At 42.6% G+C, this 21,584-nt stretch overlaps 1 protein-coding gene across 2 annotated transcripts in view; it reads left to right on the forward strand.

Annotated features, from left to right (window-relative positions):
• The window catches only part of mthfd1l (methylenetetrahydrofolate dehydrogenase (NADP+ dependent) 1 like), a 151,919-nt gene that overhangs the window by 38,871 nt on the left and 91,464 nt on the right, over positions 1–21,584 (forward strand). For both annotated transcript variants that reach the window (XM_052011374.1, XM_052011375.1), the window contains 9 exons: positions 1,531–1,628; positions 8,787–8,884; positions 9,493–9,666; positions 11,621–11,757; positions 12,781–12,827; positions 13,305–13,412; positions 14,114–14,188; positions 16,405–16,507; positions 18,143–18,219. In XM_052011374.1, the coding sequence (XP_051867334.1) occupies positions 1,531–1,628; positions 8,787–8,884; positions 9,493–9,666; positions 11,621–11,757; positions 12,781–12,827; positions 13,305–13,412; positions 14,114–14,188; positions 16,405–16,507; positions 18,143–18,219 (917 nt within the window). The remainder of the gene's footprint in view (positions 1–1,530; positions 1,629–8,786; positions 8,885–9,492; positions 9,667–11,620; positions 11,758–12,780; positions 12,828–13,304; positions 13,413–14,113; positions 14,189–16,404; positions 16,508–18,142; positions 18,220–21,584) is intronic.

Raw genomic sequence — 21,584 nt, forward strand, 5'->3', positions numbered from 1 at the left:
CTCAAAGCAAATCCTCCTTGCTTCTCCCTCATTTAGAGTGGGGTCATGGCGTAGGGATCTCCATGACTCTGTGGGAATGTTGCCCATTGTCAAGGATTTGAGAACATCCTTGAATCTTTTCCTCTTGTCCAACGAGTAATCTCTTCCTACGACAGAACTCTGGGTAATGCTAGGCATCCCAATGATACAGAGTTGACTCCGATGCACAGGCTGTGTAATTAGAGCCTCTGTGCTCGGGAAATCGTCCTGAGCGAATACAGATATTGATTTGTTCATCCTGCCAATGGATTTGGAGGATTTTTGCAGAGAATGCACTGGTGCTATCTCTCCAATGTTTAGAGGTACCTACTGTAGGTAGTTCATGCCTCAGAAGTGTACAGAAGAGCAGGGATTAATACTGCCTGGTGGACCATAAGCTTCGTGCTAGGTTTGAAGTCTTGATTTTCAAACAAACCATGGCCAAAGGCTATGCTGGTGCACTGAAGACGATGGTTAATTTCTTTATCATCTGCCTTCAGTGATAGGGACTCCTGAGTTGTGCTAAGTGGTCCATGTTTTGCAGGGTCTTGTGCACCATTATTTTTGGAGGGTCATGTTGTATAGCTTGGGCAAGTTGGTAGAAGACCTTTTATTTTGCGAGTGTTAAGTGTAAGGCCCATCCTCTCATAAACAAGTTAACAATGACTTGGAGGTCTGTCTTTGTGCAGGTACACAAGTGTCATTTCCATACTGAGTCCGGCATGAGCTTGGTTCTAGAGATGAGATACTGCATTTGAACTTTCCCATTTGATCCTGACCAATGTTTATCCTTCAATCTGTATCACTAAAAGAAGTATTCTGCTCATCGTTTTCTCTACAAGTTTGCGTACAAATTTCCTGCTATGATTGTTGTATTATAAGTGATAAAACTCCAGAAGTTTGTCATTGGCTGTATTTATATTTAAAAAGTGTTGGATGTGTTGGGATTGGGATATTATGATATTGAAAGGCTTTGTATGCAGTAAATGCAAATTATTATCATTTATGTTGTTTATAGGTGAGGTTCTGACACCCGAAACAAGACACAAGATTGCTCGAGTGGCTGTCTTACTTAAATTTGAAAGCAAGAGACCTGAATTTTGGTGGTAGTTCATTTTTTTTTAGTAAATTCAACCCTGTGACAAAATAGTCCTGATGCAGGTTTCAACCCAAAACCTCGACTATTTCTTTCCTTTCCCCTGCTCAATCTGCTGAGTTCCTCCAATAGATTGTGTGTTGCTCCAGATTCCAACATCTGAAGTCTCTTGTGTCCCCTGTGACAAAATAGTAGCTTTCAGTGTAAAATAGGAGTGCTACAAGATGATGGAGAAACTCAGTGGGCCAGATTCCAGAATCTAGTCTCTAGTGCTACAAACCTGCTGGTTTGAAGTTCTCTAGGTTAGATTTGACTTGTTTCACTTTGTTCAATTGAAGACTTTTCAGGAAGCACCTTTTTGATATTTTGCATGTGTCTGTCTGACTGAACTGTTCTGTGTTTCGTTCATGCTGCAGCTTTCAGCTCAAGCCCCAGCTACCAAGGTTTCCAGCACAATGAACCTGGACCATCGCACAATGGAATTGGACTTCTGACAGGAGCTCTGCGGATCAAGGTAGGGAAAAGTTTGGATTCCCATTCCCTCGGGTGCTCCTTTGCCTGAAGTCCTCTGTTTTATTACTCTACAAGCTGGAGAACCCAGATCCTGAAGATCGTTCTCCATAAATGTGAAGCCTATACTTGCTGAATCTGTCATAAAGTATCCTTGTCTAATTGGGACTTGCAATAGGTGGCTGTTTATGGGTTTTTGCACTGTACTTTTTTTTTTGAGGAAAGCATCACGTGGAACTGCCCTGATTTACCTCGTTGCTACCTTCGATCAGAATATATTGGGAATGATATCTCAACGTTTCTAATTGAAGGTAAAATTGCCTAAAAATTACCGACAACCACCTGTCAAATATTATCCTTTGCTACCTGCCAGTGAGCCAGTTCTGGATAAAACTTGCCATTTGTCTTAGTTCATCAAGGATGTAAAAAGCCGAGTTGATGGAGGGAAACCTGTAGATGTAGTTTATTTGGATTTCCAGAAAGCATTGATGAGTTGTCATTATAAAGCTGGTGTACAAGATAAGAACACATGGGATTAGGGCAAGTATCTCAGTATGAACTGAAGATTTGGTTATTACATAGAAGGCAGAGTTGGAATAGACAGGTCTTTTTCAGGCTCGAAGGATGTAACTGGTGGATTATTCCAAGGATCGGTTCTTGACCCTCAATCAGTTACAATTTGTGTTAATGACCTGGAGGAGGGGGCAGGGTGTAAGGTATCCAAATTTGCTGATGACATGAAAATAGGTGAGAGGTCTTGTTGTTGTGAGGACATTTGGACAGAATGTAGATGGTTTAAGTGAACGGGTGAGGGAAATGGAACTAAATGTGGGGAAAGTGTCAGGTTATGCAGTTTGGTAAGAGGAATCCAAAGGCAGACTATTATCTAATTGGAGAGAGATTGCAAATGAGGGATACAGAGGGATCCAAGTGTTCTTGCGCACAAATAATAAAAGGTAAGCAGGTAGGTGCAGGTGGTTAGGAAGGTAAATGTCATTGGCTTTTATTGCAAGGGGGTTGGAGTTTAGAAATAGTGAAATATTGATACATGTGGAATACCGTGCACAATTTTGGGCCCCTTGTTTGAGAAACGATATCCTAGCATTGGAGGTAGTTCAAAAGAGATTCACTAGGCAAACTCCTGGGATGAGAGGGTTGTCCTATCACGAGGGACTACAGAAGCTGAACCTGTATTCTCTGGCGTTTAGAAGAATGAGGGGTGATCTTACTGAAACATATGAGATCCTAAGAGGAAATGATCCGATAGGTGTTGAGATATTTGAGACTCTCCCACTAGTGGAAATGAGGACATAGTTACGAGATGAGGCACTGGTCATTTCAAACTGAGGTGTGCAGGAATTTCATATCACAGTGGTTGGTGAATCCCTGGAATTCTATCCTTGTGGAGGCAAGATTATCAGGGGTATTGAAAGAACAAGTAGAGACATTTTTGAAAGGTCAGGGAATTGAGGGGTGTGGGGAACTGGCACAAGAAGAATTGAGGCTTTGGGCAGAGCAGCCATGATCATATTTAATGGTGAGTGGTCTACTATCTTCCTGTGTAATGGTGTTCTTGTGCCAGAATGCCATGTAGGCCAACATCTTTGGTCTTGTTACCTTCGCTTGTAATCTCCCAAAAAATCCAGTCAAATTCACTGGAACAAATCCATGCCACATGACCTTAATGATCCATGCCTTCCTGATGAGTTTAACTGTCGGTTAGGATTGGTTTCCGGTTATTTGTCCAATAGTGATCTTCTGCTAACTGGCCTGTAATTCAATGATCTCCTCTTTGTAAAGCAATGTTAGCACTCTTCCAGTCCTCCAGTACCATGCTTCTAACCAAAAAGTATTAGGAAAAGATATTTAGCCATTCAGCTATAAACTCCTCTTAATAGCTGGAATACATTTTATGCAGGCCTAGTGATTACATTTACTTCTAAAGGTGCTGAAACCCTTGATATTTCCTGTCTATTTCATTAAGTGTCAGACGCCCATTTGTTTGCATTGTTCCCCCTCGTTTGCAAACTATTCATTACGAACCTATCTCCACAGGCAGGTTACAATTTTTTGGACCCCAATAAGCCCTATTCTTTCATTACCTGAAACATGAGAACATGTATTATCAAGAATCTTTTGTTTCCCCAGTGTTTTTTGGGCTTTGTTTTCCATGCTGCCTCATTTACTTAACTTCTTTCCATTGCTCTAATGCTAATGGTTCTCAATGGCTAGATGAGGGGATGTGGAGTTGATGTTTCTCCTGACTCGGCATCTGGAGCCAAAGGACACAGTCTGCAAATAATGGTTTGGGCATTTGGTGTTGAGAAGAGGGTTGTCTCGAGTATACAAAGACCAATCCGCCACAGTAATATGGTTTTTTACACTTAAAGAAATCAAGGGATATAGGATTAGTGCTGGAAAGTGGTGCTGAGGTAAAAGGTTATCCATGATTAAACGTGTCCTGACCCGAAACGTGCTTTTTTCCATGGATGCTGCCTGGCCTGCTGATTTCCTCCAGCATCATATTGTTTTTCATCCAGATTTCAGCATCTGCAGTCCTTTGTTTCTCTCTATCCATGATATTGGATGGTGAAGCAGACGAGGGGCTGAATGGCCTACTCATGTCCATATTTATATTCTTTCTGTACTCGTTTCCTGTCTGCTTCTGTCATATTGTATCTCTGAATTGTAAAAAATTTGCCTTTCTGCAATTGAACACTTTATTCCTGTCCTATATTTGTCCTTTTATGTAAACTTGTGTTAAATCCAATTATCATCACAATCATCAAATTGCTTTTCCAACAATTAAACCTTCCACTTGTCCAGGTTCAAATTCAAGTCCAGAATTGCAACCACCTCACCTCCTGCCCAAAATCCACGTGTCAGTTTTAAGACTTCTTTTGAATGTGTTTGAAGAATCTTGCACTCCTTCGTGTTTTCCAGTATTGTCAATGGCCAACTTTTTAAGTTGAGAACCTGCATCAAATATTTTGTCCCATTTGCATGCATCTAAAATACCCCTGACATCAATCTGTCTAAGATTTTTTGGCCACGAATTCAGACTGCTGGTTGGGTCGGACATTTCCCAGGTAATAAGCCTGCAATTCCTGATATTCCCTGACACACTGCTATCTAAATACTGATCAGTCCTGAATATATTTGGTACTTACAGAAAGTGTAATGAAAGTGCAGATCCATTACTTTCCTTGGGATGATTGACATCTGCTTCAGTGTCCTATTTTTCTTGGAGATTTTTGCTGTTTCATCTCCCTCTTACCCCCCGCAGTATGATGCCTTTTTCTGTTCAGCTTATGGTCTCATTTGCTGATTGTTCTACCATTATCAACACTCATCACATTTTTTTTTCTGAGCCCCTGTGCATTTTGTTAATCCCCCTTCCATCTTGACTCAAAAAAACTCTGCAATAAGGAAGGAAACAGAACAAACTGCAGGAGGAACCTAGTGGGTCAGGCAACATCTGTGGAGGCAAGGGGATGGCTGACATTTTGGGTTAAGATCCTGCATCAGGACAGGATTTCTCTTTTGCACCAGATTCCAGCATCTGCACTCTCTTGTGTCTCCTCTGCTGGTGACTATCCCATCTTGCCCAACTGGATCCTTGGCTCACCTTGTGTACCTCGATGCAGAAAATAAATGCTGTTAAGCATTCCCAAACTGAGACACAAGAGATTCCGCAGAGGCTGGAATCTGGAGCAACGCACACAAAATGCTGGAGGAACCCAGCAGGTCAGGCAGCATCTATGGAGGGAAATAAACAGTGGACGCTTTGGGTTGAGACCCTTCATCAGGACTGGAAAGGAAGAGGGCAGAAGCCAGAATTGAGGGGGAGGAGCACAACCTGGCAGGTGATCGTTGAGTCCAGGTGAGAGGGATGGGGAAAGGGGAATGAAAGGGAGTGATGTAAGAAGCTGATAGGCAGAAGAGGCAAAGGGCTGAAGAAGGAATCCAGTAGGAGAGGGCAGTAGACCATGGAATAAGGGGAAGGAGGTGGGGAATAGATGGGCAGGTCATGAAGGTGGAAAGAGACTGGGTGAGGGGGCTACAGGAATGAAGGAAAACCAAAAGGGAGAGGGAAAGAGGGGGAGAAAAGGGGTGTGGAGAAAGAAGGGAGAGGTTACCAGAAGTTAGATAAATCGATGTTGAGGCAGTCAGGTTGGAGGCTATCAAGGCGGAATATGAGGTGTTGCTCCTCCAGTCTGTGTCTGGCCTCAACGTGGCAGCAGAGGAGGCCATAGATAGACTTGTCAGTATGGGAGTGAGAAGTGGAATCGAAGTGGCTGGCCACCGGGAGATCCCGGCTCTTGCAGTGGATGGGGTGAAGGTGCTTGACGAAGCGGTCGCCTAATCTGTGTCGGGTCTCACCAATGTAGAGGAGGCCACACCGGGAGTATCGGATGCAATAAATGATACCCTTGGAATCACAGGTGAAGCAGCGCCTCACCCAGAAGGACTGTCTGGGGCCCTGAATGGTGGTGAGGGAGGAGGTGTAGGGACATGTGCACCACTTTGTATGGTTGCAGGGATAAGTGCCGGGAGGGACGAGTGGACAAGGGAATTGTGGAGAGAGTGATCGCTGTGGAAGGTGGGTTGGGTGGGGAGCACTCCCAAATACCTTTGTTTCCTGGACTTTATTTCTTCATAATTTCCAAACTTGTGATTTTCCTGCCTTCCGTTCCTCTTCCTATTCCTCTCCGCTTACAAGCTAAGTTAACCCTTCGAATCATCACCAGTGAACCTCCCTATGGCATTGGTCCCAGACCTGAGGTGGAACCCATCTGGCTCACAGAGGTCCTATCTTTTCTCAAACCTGGTCCCCATGTACAAAGGAATATCAAGCCCTGTTTTCTCTCCCATCCACTTTTGGCACACATTCAGCTGTATTTACTGGAGGTGGCTGAGAGTGATTGAGAAATGACTACTTTTTTTTTAGAAAAGTCAGATTTTTAACCTCTGCTTTCCAAAATATGCCTGCAGGACCTCATCACTCTCTGCTTACTCCATTGAAATTATAATGGACTCCAAACTCTGCTCATCTGCTCTCACCTTCCACCTTTCCTGGAAGCATCCTTGCTTCTGGCATCATCGGGAACATGTCTGCAACAACAGAAACACTGATCTACCCTGTTAGCGATTGAATCCCCTATTGCTATTGTTTGCTTGATTGGCCTCCTCCCAGCTTCATTCAGCTAAGCTACCCATGACGCCCTGGACTTCGTAAACCCTAGAGGAAATCTGGCCAGTATTAAGCTGAGTGCTGTTTACAATAAGCTGCATTCAGGAGATGTTGCTTGGCCCTCTGTCTAACTAGATAGAATCATAAAGCTCAGAAACGGGTCCGGCGGCCCATCATGTTCAGAAACGGGTCCTTCTGCACATTGGTGATTCAAGTGCTCATCTACATACTGAAATGTTGGAGAATACCTGCCTCCACCACCACCTCAGGCAGGGTTTTCCAAATTCAACCACCCTTGAATGAGAAAAATTCTTCCTCCAATCCTCTAAATCTTCCAATCCCTAAGTTATGCCCATTGATAAGGGAAAAAGTTTTTCTCACTACCTATCTCCTTCTTTCTCCTTCACCCCCCCCTCATAATTTTGTGCACCTCAATCATGTTGCCCCTCAGCCTTGTCCACTCCAAGGAAAACATCCAGTCTTTCCAGTCTCTACTCACAGCTGAAATGGTCCATCCCAGGCAGAGACCTAGTGAGTCTCTTCTGCACCCTCTAGTGCAGTTACGTCCTTCCTATAACCGTACACAGTATCTCAGCTGTGGCCAAAGTAATGTTTAATGTGTTTGTACCATAACCACCTTGCTCTATGCTTTTGCTGCTCCAGTGGAAACAATTTCAGTACCTCGAGCCTTTTTTCATTTCCCAATCCTGGATTATCCATTTGAATCTTGAATCAAAATAGCATACAGGTAGTTCTACTCTAATATGACAATTATATTTCCTAAGAAACCTTGCATAACTGAAAGTCATGTTATAGCAGAACAAATTGTGGTTGCCTTCAAAGCACAGATTAAAATGGGTTTTCCCAATTGCAATCGCACTATAACCAATGTGGCCCTCATAAAGCAAATAGTGTTCCCTGATCCATCAATCAGATTATAATCAATTCACATTACAGCAGAACTATCTGCACTGATTTGCCAGGGTTTCATGGATCAGAGCAAATGGGCTACCTGTGTCCAAATCTGCAGTTTGGAGGTTCGTCAGATGTTTGCATTACAATGAATCTACCTAAATTTATCAATTTGAGAACAAAAGCAATTGCTTGGATATCTGTTTCTTACAATTGTCACTTGCCATTCGTGGACTGTGCATATCTTTGCCACCTCCAGTAAATACAGCTGAATGTGTGACAAAAGTGGATGGAAGAGAAAACAGGGCTTGATATTCCTTTGTACATGGGGACCAGGTTTGAGAAAAGATGGGACCTCTGTGAGCCAGATGGGTTCCACCTCGGGTCTGGGACCAATACCATAGGAAGGTTCACTGGTAGTGCTTTTCACGGTCTCTGTTACCTTGCCGGTGCACTTTGTTTTGTTTTGTTCCAAAGCCCCTTGGCCCATGGGAGGATAATCTATACGAATGATCATCCATCACCCCAATACTCATTGACCCATTATCAGCTCCTGAATGGCAATGTACTAATTTGAAAATTGCCTTGGTTTTCAAACTCTTATCTATATTTAACCTCCAAGCCCTAAAACACTCCAAGTTCTGTGTACCTAAATCTCTCCCCTATGTATCCCAAATTCCCACTGCAGTAACACTGCCCCACTCTGCTACATACAATTCTTTCCGCAGGTTTCTTTGTCTCTTGCTACTTTTTTCCTAGAAGATGCCCTTCAAAATTGCTTCAGTGACCAAGAGTTTTGGTCAGCTGTGCTAACTTCCTAGCTGAGTTAAGTCTTAATGAAGCACCCCAAGGCACTTCAAATATGTTGAGGAGTCCATACTAACGTGCTTTATTGTTGTGGGTTATCCTCTAGTGCATGTTATATCAAGAAACCATTTCACCTTTTCATAATAAGTCTTTGAAAACCATGAGCACAGTTTATTAGCTGGATTGTCGGTCTCTTGCTAGGTTTTTAATCTGTGAAGATTACTTCATTTCTTGATGTATGTTTGACAGAATACAGTGGAAAGCAGCACCAGGTGGTTGAAGCAACAACAACACAAGAGATGGAATCTTCTGCCTCTCAAATTGCACCCCATCTCGCCTGTCCCCAGGTAAGCTATCGCAGCCTACTTTTCCCTGGGTCCTGGTGATTTGCTTTAAAGGGGGATTCACACCCCTACCCCGAGAGCGGTAGGCGATAATTTGCTCTCTGCCCATTTGGAATTCCCGACAGTTCAGTCACTGGCTCGCTAGGTGATGTGTGCCGCACTCCCTGCCCACTCAACAGCATCCTGATTCCCAAGCTCCCCTGCGACTTACTGGGCTCACCGAAAGGTTACTATATAACTTTTTTTAAAATAAAAGTGAATTACAAGTTGGAGTATTAATAAAAAAAGCCATTCGTCTAGAAAATCAGCTAGTTCAGCACTACCAAAGTCCCTAGCATGCCAGACTAACAGAATTTTACTGTATACAAAGGACAGCACAGGAACAGGCCCTTTGGCCCACAATGTCTGTGCCGACCACGATGCCAAATTAAACTAACCCTATCTGCCTGCACATTATCCATATCCCTCCATTCCCTGCATGTTCATGTGCCTGTCTAAATGCCTCTTAGATAACACAGTGCGTGTTTGGAAGCATTTGTTTCTAGGTGTGCGCTTATGGTGCTAAGTGGAACTCATTCGGTGATCTGAGTAACTTGTTCAAATGTTTGCAGTGACATTGAGATCTCCAGAGCACAGACTCCGAAGCCAGTCGGCATCCTCGCCAAAGAGATTGGGCTGCATCCAACAGAAATAGAAGCCTACGGAAGGAATAAAGCAAAAGTAAAACTATCTGTCTTGGATAGATTGAAAGGACAGGAGGAAGGAAAATATGTATTGGTTGCTGGGTAGGAACATTTTATTTGCTGTTCATTAGTACAAAATGATTTTAAATTTTTCCTGGAACTCCTCTTTCTATAATGCAGGCTACCCTGGGTAACGAATGGGTTTCATTTTTATAGATGTCCTTAAGTCAATCTTGTCCGTAAGTCGGAAGATGCACAAAAATCATTCTATGTTGTAACCATACCTCCTCAGTGTTGTAATGGCAACAAATACACAAGACTAATAAGAAAGAACAACTACTAAAAGTGGAGAGAGAGAGGAAGCTAGTTCTACCATTCAAAGGAACAAATGTATGTTGAACTTTTGAATTTAGTAAGATGGAAGCTTGATTGTATGGGGAGGGGGGGGGGGGGGGGGGTGCCGGTTCCATGAGTCGAATGTTCATAACCCAGGGTCAGCCTGTATTGCACCATGCTTAAGCCTTCACATTGCTTTTTGGAAAGAGACTTGTCAGTAACCACACGGAGAATTGTGTAACGACTTACACAGAGAGAGAATTTCAAATTATAGGGGGATCCAAATCTATAGAATCAAAGTTTACTTTCCAGAAGGTGGCTATTCTGTCCATAGAGTCAATGTTGACTCCATAACCTGTTCATAACTAGAGGTGGTAACTATGATCACTAACATCCAGTTTAAAAAATTAAGGACCAACTTCTCTCTTTAGAGTTTTGAGAATGTGGTGAATAGCATAAATGGAATTGGGGATACCTCGATATCTGTGTAAAGGGTAGAAGGACATGCTGATGGTGCTAGGTGAAGTTAAGGTGAGAATGGATTTGTGTGGATGATGAGTACAGGCAAAGCTATTTGGACTGAATGGCCTGTTTCTTTGCTGTGAATTTCAAAGTAAATTAGGTAATTGCTCGTGTCTGGGTGGCTAAATGGTGTGCTGTAGAATTGGGTGCTGGGACCACAACTTAAAATTTATTTAAATGATTTGGATGAGGGTGCTGATGAAACAGCTAGTAAGTTGTGAAGAGGACATATAGGCTGCAAAAGATCAATAAACGGTCAAGATCTGGTAAATGGAGCATATTGAGGGACATGTGAAACTGTCCCTTTTGGCAGAAAAAAAATCTGAAGAAGATAAATGGTGAGAGATTTCAAACTCTGGAGATGCAAAGGCATGTGGCTGTCCTTATGCATGATTCACAGAAGGCTAATATGTAGGTACAGTAAGTAATTAAGGAAGCTAATGTTTATCATTGGGGAAATTGAATCAATAGGGAATTTATCCTTCAGTTCTTCAGGGCATTATCAAGACCACGTACGAGTTGTAGGTTAATTGACCACTTTAAATTGCCCTAGTGTGCACGTGAATGGTAGGATCTTGGTGTCGGGGTAGGGGGGGTGGGCGGTGGGTTGGGTTGGGTTGAGGGGGGATACAGGAAGAATAATATGGGATTGGTGTAAATGGGTGTCTGATGGTTGGCACAGACTTGGTGAGCTGAAGGGCCTCTCTCTATGTTGCATGACTGTGTCAACCATGAGCCCATGGTGAAGAGCAGGAGTCTTCCCAGTGCTCAAGGAAGTATTTATCCCTACACACCAGGGACAATTTAGAGTGGCCAACTAGCCTACCAATCTGCACATCTTTGGGATCTGAGAAGAAACCGGAGCACCTGGGGGAAATCCATGTCACAGAGGACATGCAAACTCCACATAGACAATATCAGAGGTCAGGGTTGAACCCAGGTCATGGGAACTCTGAGACAGTAGTTACTATGACATGAAAAATGGCATCATCAGAGAGATGTCGGGTCTGACTGCTCCTTCAGTTCTTCAGTGAAATGTTAGTTCAGACTTTATGCTAAAATTAATAGGAGTGATGTTTTTGTCTGTTCCTTGTTATAGGTAATTGTTTTTATTGGGCATTATGGTCTGGACTTGGTTCAAGTTGAGCAATTACACTACCAATGTAATAAGTGTTTTCTTTGTTGTGTTTTTGTTTAGAATTACACCAACTCCTCTGGGAGAGGGGAAGAGTACAGTGACAATTGGATTGGTTCAAGCACTGGGTGCTCATCTAGATGTTAATGCATTTGCTTGTGTAAGGCAGCCATCTCAGGGGCCAACATTTGGCGTTAAAGGTAACCAACTTAAAATAAGTGCTTGCTAACTAGATAAGTAATTACATTTTTATTTCTAGAGCAAATAGTGAAATTGTGCATTCAACAGACGTACACAAGGCTCATATCAGAATAATGCTGTGCACAGCTGTTTGACTGCCATCTCCTGCCACCTTAATTTTATCTGGGAAAACTTGTTTCTGGAGAACCTTTTTATGTTGTTCCTAAGTTTAGTTTGTTCTCTTTCTTCGCCCTCGCCCTCCCCCTCCCACCCCCCTCAAAAAAAAAAAGAAATTTATGTTCACTCTCTCTATATTGTCCAGTTAGTAAAGTTGCAGGCCTTCAACTTATAGTCTACTCTCAGCCTGGAGTTGGTTGATTATGGATACAAACCCCAGATGAAGTATTGATCAGGAAATCCAGGCCAATGCCCACTGTAGTACTGAAGGTTGCATTTTTGGAGCTGCTGTCCTTTAGTCACAATGTTAAGCTAAGTACCCGCCAGTGCCTTCGGCTAGACACAGAGTACCCCATGATAATATTGGAGTGCTGTCTACTGCTTGGCCTATGAGTATCCCTCAACCAGCACAATTTAAAATTAAATTGGTCCCTCTTATTAGGAACTTGCTGTGGTGGCTACCACGTCACTCTGCACTACAATAGTGACTAGGTTTTGGTGACCCTCATGAACTGTTATAGCAATTCTGTGCAGTTTACCAGTTCACTACAGAAGGCCGTTCAGAGTCGGCGGTGTTTGCGTGGCACTGGGATTACACTTGGTTAAGAATAGCAGATTTCCTTCTCTAAAAGATAATTAGCAAGTGAGTTTGGGTTTCTTGACTTGTGACAACCTTGCAATTACTTCTACCAATAGCATACCAGTAGTTACTGGTACAGTACTGGTACCTTGCTGTTTTGTGAATCATTAAATCTTAGGTTCAGTAATGCAATGATTATATCACTGGACTCGTAATCTAGTGTAAATGTTAAGCACATTGGAGTCTGTATTGCAGTTCAATATAACTAGCGATTGTCTCTGGGCAGGTGGAGCTGCAGGAGGTGGATATTCTCAGGTCATTCCAATGGAGGAGGTGAGAGATCTGATATTTAATAATTTTGAGAGCCTTTGGCACAGTGTCATTCATAAATTGTAAGAATCTTGACCGTTCATGGATTTACATTAGACTGGATAGAATATACTGAGAAGAAGTGGACAATTTGACGCAACTGCGCTATTGTTTATGCTCAACAAAGCCCCCTCCTGCCATCTCTCTTACAAGCAGATCCTATCCCTTCTCCATTGTGTACTTCCTCTCTCTTCGAATGAACCAACATTGTGCTTCAGATGTTCTGTGAGGAAAAAGTTTGTCATGGGTTCTTTAATTTCGCATTTCCTGCAGTTTTTGCACTTGATAGGAGTCTGTAAGCTTGGAGCTAAGTGCAGAGTCAAAACTTGATCAGCATAATGCAAAATGAAGCTGGTTTATTGCACAGATATTGGTGCATATAGCCTTTTGCATTCATCCTTTAAGTTTGTAATGGTCAATTGGTCCTGTTTTTCATTGCAGTTCAACCTTCACTTAACTGGGGACATTCATGCAATTACAGCAGCCAATAACCTGTTGGCAGCAGCTATTGATGCCAGAATGCTACATGAAGCTACTCAATCGGACCAGGTGAGCTGCTTACTCACAGGCTGATAATTCTTCTGGAGGCTCAACATTTTCCTCTTTCTGCTTTTTGTTCTCCACAATTCCCTCTTTTATCTTTCAAATATACTTGTAGTAACCAGTTTATACAGTACAATCAGGTGCCATCATTCACAAAGCATTCCATTTGCTTATTATATCCATGCTATATCAGCAAGACATTTAGTTTTTCTCAATGTATTTCATGATGGAAATGCCTAAGGGATTTTAAACACTGAATCCAATCCCTCTGTGTGATAGTGGGAAGATCTTAAACTGTGGCTTTTCCCCAGAAGCTCTGGTGGCTGCACCAAGCTAGTGTGTCAGTCGGCATGCAGTCCTGGACTTTGGAACGTGCCTGTCTGTGACACTCGGTGGACAGCTCCTTGCATTGGAAGACTTGCGAGTTAGGAGCAGACCAGGGGGTACCTTTCACCTAACTGCCGATCCTTAAGGAGCAGCTGACATTTGTGTAGGTGTGTGTGTCCCTGGGAATGGCTTGTAGCTGTGTAACAGGTCTCTTTGTAATGGCAAGTATTTTCCATCAATTAGTTTGTGATATTTAAGAACTGGCAGTGCAAGTCTGAGTAATACGAGCTGCAGTGAGTGTGTTTTCCCCACTTTGGAGGTTCATGCAGCATCCCTGTGGATTAACTGGTTTTGATGCTGTTGTGATGTCATTTTTCTAGGCACTGTACAATCGTTTGGTGCCCACTGTAAATAGAGAGCGACATTTCTCTGCCATCCAGCTTGCTCGACTAGCAGTGAGTAAAGCATTTTATTTCGATTAATTTCCCTGTTCATCTGTTTTAATCCCAATTCTCCATGCTTTTCCATACCATTATTGGACAGTCTGTGTGTGTGTGTGTGTGTGTGTGTGTGTGTGTGTGTGTGGTGAGCCAAAAGTCCCAGGCTGCATAAACTAGGTGTGTATCTTCATCACTGTCAAAAGTTTAGAGGAGATGTCATTGAAGTGCTCTGGGGGTGACAATGAACTTTACAGTGGTGATGCTTAAAAGCTGTTGCTGCACACACAGCTGGAATTGGATGAGCATAGACTGTTAATGAGGCTGGAGGAGGGACCTGAACACTGCAATAATTTCTTACCAGAGCAGAAATTTCGCATTTGTAAATCTGAATTATTCATGTCGACCTGTGCAGTCTGAGTACGTTCTAGTTCAGTAAATATCAACATGCCGCATAAATTTTGACATGGCTTTATTTAACTAAGAGTACATGGATGCAACAATGTCCTGCCACTTGGCCACTACCATTGCTGCTATCCAACTTTGGGCTCCTCTTTTTTTTGGTTCCTTTGCTCCCCATAGAATCTCCCCTTGGCTCTAAGAGACCTGAAATACCCCATCAGTTATCGACTTTTACAAATTGAATTACTGATGATGTGCTCATAATGTGAAGGTACTAATGTATGTGATGTTTTGCCATTCATTCCATTGGTAGCCTTTTAATAATTTGTAGTTTTCTCCAAATCCTTTTGGCTGTGGGGAAATTCTTTATCTGGCAATGTTGGAGGTGTTCCCAATGGGACAGATGTCAGGTAATTAGCCACGAAGCTTGGTATTATATGTATTGTAACAACATCGATACGTGATCTTTTGTAACTCAAATTAGTATCTTGGGTGTCTTTTACTTACCCTGACTATTGAAAGCACTGGAAGCTCATTAGTTTGGCACTGTACCATGGTGGGGGTTTGTACACTGCTCCTGTCAAACCAAATGTCAACAAACTATCATGGCAAACTGTAGCAGGATGTACATTGATTTTATCTGGGTGATAATTCATTACTAGGCTAATTCAAGATGAGTGTTTAAGACCAATTGGCAGAAAACAAAGAGCCATCTGTTCCTATTAAACTCCTTTAGCACTGCTAACTTGTGAACAATAATGTTGCCTGTACTTTGTTTGGTCACCTACTTTGAACATAATAGCTTATTAGAAGTTACTTCTTTAAGGCTGGGGCAAAAAAAAATGTTTTTGGAGAGTTACTGGTGTGGAAAGGAGAGGGGCAAAAACTAAGTTTGTACATGTTGTCTTGTGTTCCATCAGCAAGTGACCAGGATGAAAGAGACAATGGGCTGGATTGTGTTCAACTAACTGGTGCCTCGCTGTTGCACCCATGGGTGGTGTTAGCCCATGTATCTCCTATGGCCTTCCGACAGCCTGTGCTGTCATACATCTTTTTGCTGTTTATTAATAATCTTTTAATGATAAGCATTTAAGATCAGCTGAAAAAATTAATATTTGGACATACCAAACTCTAATTAATGAAAATAATATAGTGAAATAAAGAAAAATAAAAGAAGGATTACTCAAAACTTAAGTGAAGTTCAGTGACCCCTTTTAAACGAATGGTGCAGTGGTAGATGCATCGGCTTCATCTGTCATAGATTGGTATTGGCTTATTGTTGTCACATGCACTAAGATACAGTGAAAAGCTTTTGTTTGCATGCCAGTCAAGTTCCGGTTTATTGTCATAGGCATACATAGGGTATAAATGCCTTGAGAATTAGCGTGTTGCAGCAGCACAGTAGATTAGAAACATATGTTAATTTACATTTGTGTTAAATTATATATAACACAAGATTTCTCTATTAGTCACATGTACATTGAAACACACAGTGAAATGCATCTTTTGCATAGTGTGTTCTCGGGGCAGCCCACAAGTCAAATGTAACAATACTAGTGCAGCATAATGACAGATCATTCCGTACACAAGTACATTGAGAAAGTAAAAAGGAAAACAGAATGCAGGATATAGTGTTACAGTTAAGGCCAGGTATCAAGTGTCCTGATGCAGGGTCTTGAGACACTGCATCAGGACACGTGCAGTCTCTCGTGGCTCCTGTGAATTCTATGAATAAATTTTTTGATTGTCATTTTTTTTGATTTTCACTGATTAATCCCATTAATTACCCATCTGTAGCGTTCAGTCTTTAACTTTTGCCTTTTTTAATGCAGCGCCTGGGGATCCAGGAGAAGGACCCCCATGCACTGACACCAGGGGAGATCGCAAAGTTTGTTCGTTTGGATATTGATCCTTCTACAGTTACCTGGCAACGAGGTGAGTGGTGTTCTTTTTGGCGGAAATCTTAGTTTGGGTTATGTAACTTTTTATACTTGGATGTAAATGCTATGTGACATCAGTAACTCACTACTCTTGGGTGTATATCGAGCATGATGTGCCAAAGTGCTATACGGCAAATGAAGTAGTTTTACAAGGAAACACAGCAGCCAACTTGTGAACAGCTGGTGGTCATGGCTAAATAATGTTCCTGTGCTTGATGGTTTTCAAACTGCAGCTGTGTGCAGGGCCTCTGCTTGCTCTTTGCACTTTGGCAACCTGAATCTTGTCATCAAAAAACTAAACTGCAGATGCTGGAAATCTGAAATAAAAACATAAATGTTGGAAACACTCAGCAGGTCAGACAGCACCTGCGGAAAGAGAAATGGTTAATGTTTCAGGTCAAAGACACTCCTTCAGAACTAGTAGAAAGAAAGCAAGTTAGTCTAGGCAGCAGAGAAGGTGGGGGAGGGTGATGGGTGGAACACAAGGATAAGTCCTGTAATAGGGTGAAATAATCTGTTCGTTAAGTGGACAGTTAAGCTCCTTTGTGTTGTGTGTTGCCAATGTTGTGAAGTCTGGGTGATGTTGTACGTACACGCCCAGCAGACCAGAGCATACAAATGTAAGGAAAAAGGATGAGAGGAAGCAAGCAGAATGGCCAGTCCTTCTACAAGGAGAAAGGAAGAACAAGTTATCTGATGATGAAGAATTCAATATGGAGTCTTGCAGGTTGCACTGCACCCAGACGATAAATGAGTCGTTCCTTGAGCTTTGGGCCTTGTTGTACCAGTGCAGGAGACAGAGGTCAGAGTGGGAATGAGATGGTGAATTAAGATGGCAAGAACTGGAAGCTTGGGGTCATTCCAGCAGACTCAGTGCAGGTGCTCCACAAAGTGATCTGAACCTGATCCATTGTGGTGCGGCTTTGTAAACAGGCTGATGGGTATTGTACAGACGGATGGTCAAAGTCAAGTTTATTGCCATATGCAAAAGTACATGTATGCACAGGTTCGACGAAGGACTTGCTTGCAGCAGTATCACAGGCACATAGCATCAGATACACAACATTCACAAGCAAGACAAAAATTAAACATAAATTATAGAAGAAAGGACACCATTAGAACAGGGGAAAAAAACAAAGCCCATTGTAGTGCAAAGTGGTCATAGTGTTGCTACACTGAGGTGGTGATTAGAATTATACAGGTTGGTTCAAGAACTGATGATTGAAGGGAAGTAGCTGTTCTTGAACCTGGTGGTGTGGGACTTCAGGCTTCTGTACCTCCTGCTCAATGGTAGCTGCGAGAAGATGGCATGGCCCGGATGGCGGTAGTGCAGTGTCCATCATATTGACTGCTTTAGTGGGCAAATAAAGAGTTCAGTCAGTGGGTAAAGGTCAGGCAAACAAACGGTCAGTGTTTCTCACCAGGACTCGTGAAAATTGTGCAGGTTTGAAGTATGAAGCACAGTGCACCATCTCGTTGGCAACTGTGAAGTTGGACTTTGAATCTAACTAAAACTTCTACATTAATTAAAGAGAAAACTGAACAATATTTGGCATTGTTGGTGCAGAATTCTATTTCTACGTGTCTACATATAAAATGAGAATGTATTTATTTGATACTTATTTTTCAGTGGTCGATACAAATGATCGCTTCTTGCGTAAAATAACGATCGGGAAATCTAATACAGAGAAAGGATTTATTAGAGAGGTATGGACTGCTTTACACATTTACAACACCTTTTTCTGAAGGTAGGTGTTGCCAGGAGGCTCGGCATTTATTGCCTATCCCAAAATACCCAGCACAGAAACAGGCCCTTCAGCCTACCACATCCATGCCAGCCCTGGCTGTAGTCCCTCTGAAGGAACTCCAGCAAAGCTGTTTGTATTTAGTACCAGTGACCATGACTATTTCCATATCAGGACAGTGTAAATTTGGAAGGGGAACATGCAGGCGATGATGCTTCTATGTGCTGCTGCCCTTGTTCTTGGTGGTGACGATCACTGGTTTGTGTGGTGCTGTCAGAGTAACCCAGGTGAGTAACTGCAATATACTTCTGTAGGTTTTAGAAAATTTATGGGAGGAATCCACTTGGCCCATGTCCGTGCCAGTAAGAAAGGGCTTTTCAGTCTAATTTCGGCTATGGTGCATTGGTCTTTAAATGCACATCCAAGTAATTTTCAAATGTGATGAACGATTTTGCCTCTGCCACCTTTCACAAGCAGCAAATTCAAAACCCCAAGTGCCCTCTGAAAATAGATTTTCCTTAACTCCTCCTACCACTTGCTTTGGATCTTGCAACTGTCTATATTCCCTCATTATATTATACATCTCAATTAAATCTCTCCTCCGTCCCAAAGAAAACTTGTCTAGTCTTTCCTGAAAGCTCATAGTTTCCACTCCAGCCGACGTACAACACATTGTCTGAAAGAGATTATTCTAAGACTGATTATGACTTGTCTTGGGGGGGTGGTGGGATAATTCCCAATTTAGAGAGTGGTCCCTAGATGTTTATGAGGAGGACTTTGCAGGGTCAACTGACAGGCAGTGACTTTGCTGGGTCAATGTTCAGTAAATATGTTAATACTAGGAACTCTGTGCAATGGTATCTTTTGTTCTGTTTTAACATAAGTTAGATTACACAAGCGGCTTGTTTGACATTTCAGAATCTCTCCAATCTTCTATTGTAACATGATCTTAGTCTTGAATGGAGATGATTGAGCTGAGCAATCAGTAATGAGAGTGACCATGTTGAATGGGATGAGGTGGATAGTTATCTTTTGTGGACAGTGGTAATTGCTGTAACCTTTCATGTAGGAAATTGGAAAAAGCATTACATTGTTAGTGATGCTCGAACTAGTAACTTTTACTGATAATGTAAAAATGTTTCATTGAAAGTGATTCAGTGTAATGCACTATTACAAACCAAATATTTTCAAGATTAATATATACTCATAGCTTGCATCAATACCAGACTGATAATCCACTTCAAGTTACTAGGTTACTTGAAAAGAAATAACAAACAATTTACCAGCTTGGTACTTTCACCTGGAATGAATTTCCAGAAAGTGCGGTGGCAGCAATAGACTTGATAATAATATCCAGTGGGAATTGAGTAAATAGTTGAAGTGGGAACAGGTAGCTGTGAGGAAGGAGCAGGACATGTGCCTAATTGGATGTTTCTATCAGCTGGCAGAAGCACAATGGGCCAATCGGTCTCACTGTGTGTGCTGGATAAATCTATAAAAGCTTTGTGTTGGTGAACTGAACTAAACAGCCGGTTGTGATGGAAAAGCAAATTGATGCAACTGTGTGAATAGGATTGCCTGGTTCTTATTAGGTGTCAGACTGGAGCTTTAACCAAGAATATATCGGCTGAGATTTTGCGTCTTTCTCTGTTACCCCCATTCCTTTCTACAGATGGCTGGGACCTTGGAAGGTTTGATGTACAGAGAGAACTTGGGGGAAAGTCCTTAGCTCGCTGAAAGTGGCAACGCAGGTGGATAGGGTAGTGAAAAAGGCATCTTGTACTCTTGCCTTCATAGGCTGAAGCATTGAGTACAAGAGTTGGAACGTCACATTGCAGTTGTTCAAAACGTTGGTTAGACTCTCTTGCAGCAGTGTGTGCAGTTCTGGTCACCACAATGCAGGAAGGATGTGGTAGCAATAGAGAGAGTGCAGAAGAGATTCACCAGGATATTGCCTGGAATGGAGGGCTGTAGTTATAAGGAGAGAGTGGACCGGCTGGGTTTATTCTCACGGGAACACAGGAGGCTGAGGGGTGACCTTATAGAGGTTTATGAAATTATCATGGGATAGGTAGTCAGAATCTTTTTCCCAGGGCAGGAGATTCTAAAGCTAGAGGGTACAGATTTAAGGTGAGGGGAGGGAAATTTAGAGGAGATCTAAAGGGTACATTTTTCACACAGACGGCGGTGGTTATCTGGAACGATCTGCCAGAGGAGGCGGATACAACTAGAACATTTAAAAGATATTTGGACAGCTACTTGGATAGGAAAGGCGTAGAGGGACATGGGCCTAATGTGGGCAAATGGGATTAGAGTAGATAGGCATGACATTTGGCCTGGACTAGGTGGGCCAGAAAGGGCTTGCTCTGTGCTGTACGTTTGTTTCTATGAGACGTCACCAAGTATTTCCAGGTGTCCTTTCAGATAGTCATTTCCTGAGCAGGAGTGTTTGTGTACTTGAAACATGAGCTTCTGTTCCCCGTCCCTTGAACACCCTTGTCTGAAGTCCATGGGCAAGTTTTGGCAGGTGGTGTTTGGTTCCCTGCCTGCGGTTGGGTGTGTGGTCTATTACTTCCAACCACCCACCATGCCTGCAGCCAGGGCTGAGCCGGTTCTTGTTATAGGCTGGGCACCGCTGGGGTTTTGGTCAGAAAAGGTGCAGGGTGACTCATAGTCACTGAAAGCTATAATAAAGGATGACTACATGTGCACGAAAGATAACTGGCAGCAATCATCGAATAAAGTGCATGTGATTACTGCCCCCAAGTGGCTACAAGTTGCATTTTAGAGGGATGATGCAGATCAATAGAGATTCAAAAGGGCCTTGAGAGGGAGAAATTTATAGGGCTATGGGGAGCAACACAGTTGGGATTAAATGGCCACCTTCCTGAAACTTGGCACATACAAAATGGCCTTGCACCTTGTATTTGGAGAAGTAACTGGATCCCGTGTTGGGTTCTAATGGGATGTCCCTCACACTTGCCCATTTTTTAAAGTCCATTGAAACCAACCCCTTCCAGTTCCCTCAAGGTTGTTTGGGTTAAAGGGAACAGGAAGGAGTTGGTTCTGATGGTGAGTGGACCATGTAAGCTGGGGGAGAGGGCAGCCCCCTTGACTGGAGGAGGATGATCACCATTCATCAGGAGAGGGTTACAGTCTTGAACAGCAAGGAGTTTATTGGCAGCGCAAGGCCACTTTATAGCTTTGCCTTTTGCTGTGATCTTATTTTCCCCCCTTCTGATGCAATTCAGCACCAGATTTGTTCACTCTTGCAGGAAGAGAGTGCTTTAAATTTGATTCCCCCCACCCCCAGTTTCTTCTTTCTGT

The sequence above is a fragment of the Pristis pectinata genome, chromosome 3 (genome assembly GCF_009764475.1).
Source record: "Pristis pectinata isolate sPriPec2 chromosome 3, sPriPec2.1.pri, whole genome shotgun sequence".
Taxonomy (NCBI): domain Eukaryota; kingdom Metazoa; phylum Chordata; class Chondrichthyes; order Rhinopristiformes; family Pristidae; genus Pristis; species Pristis pectinata.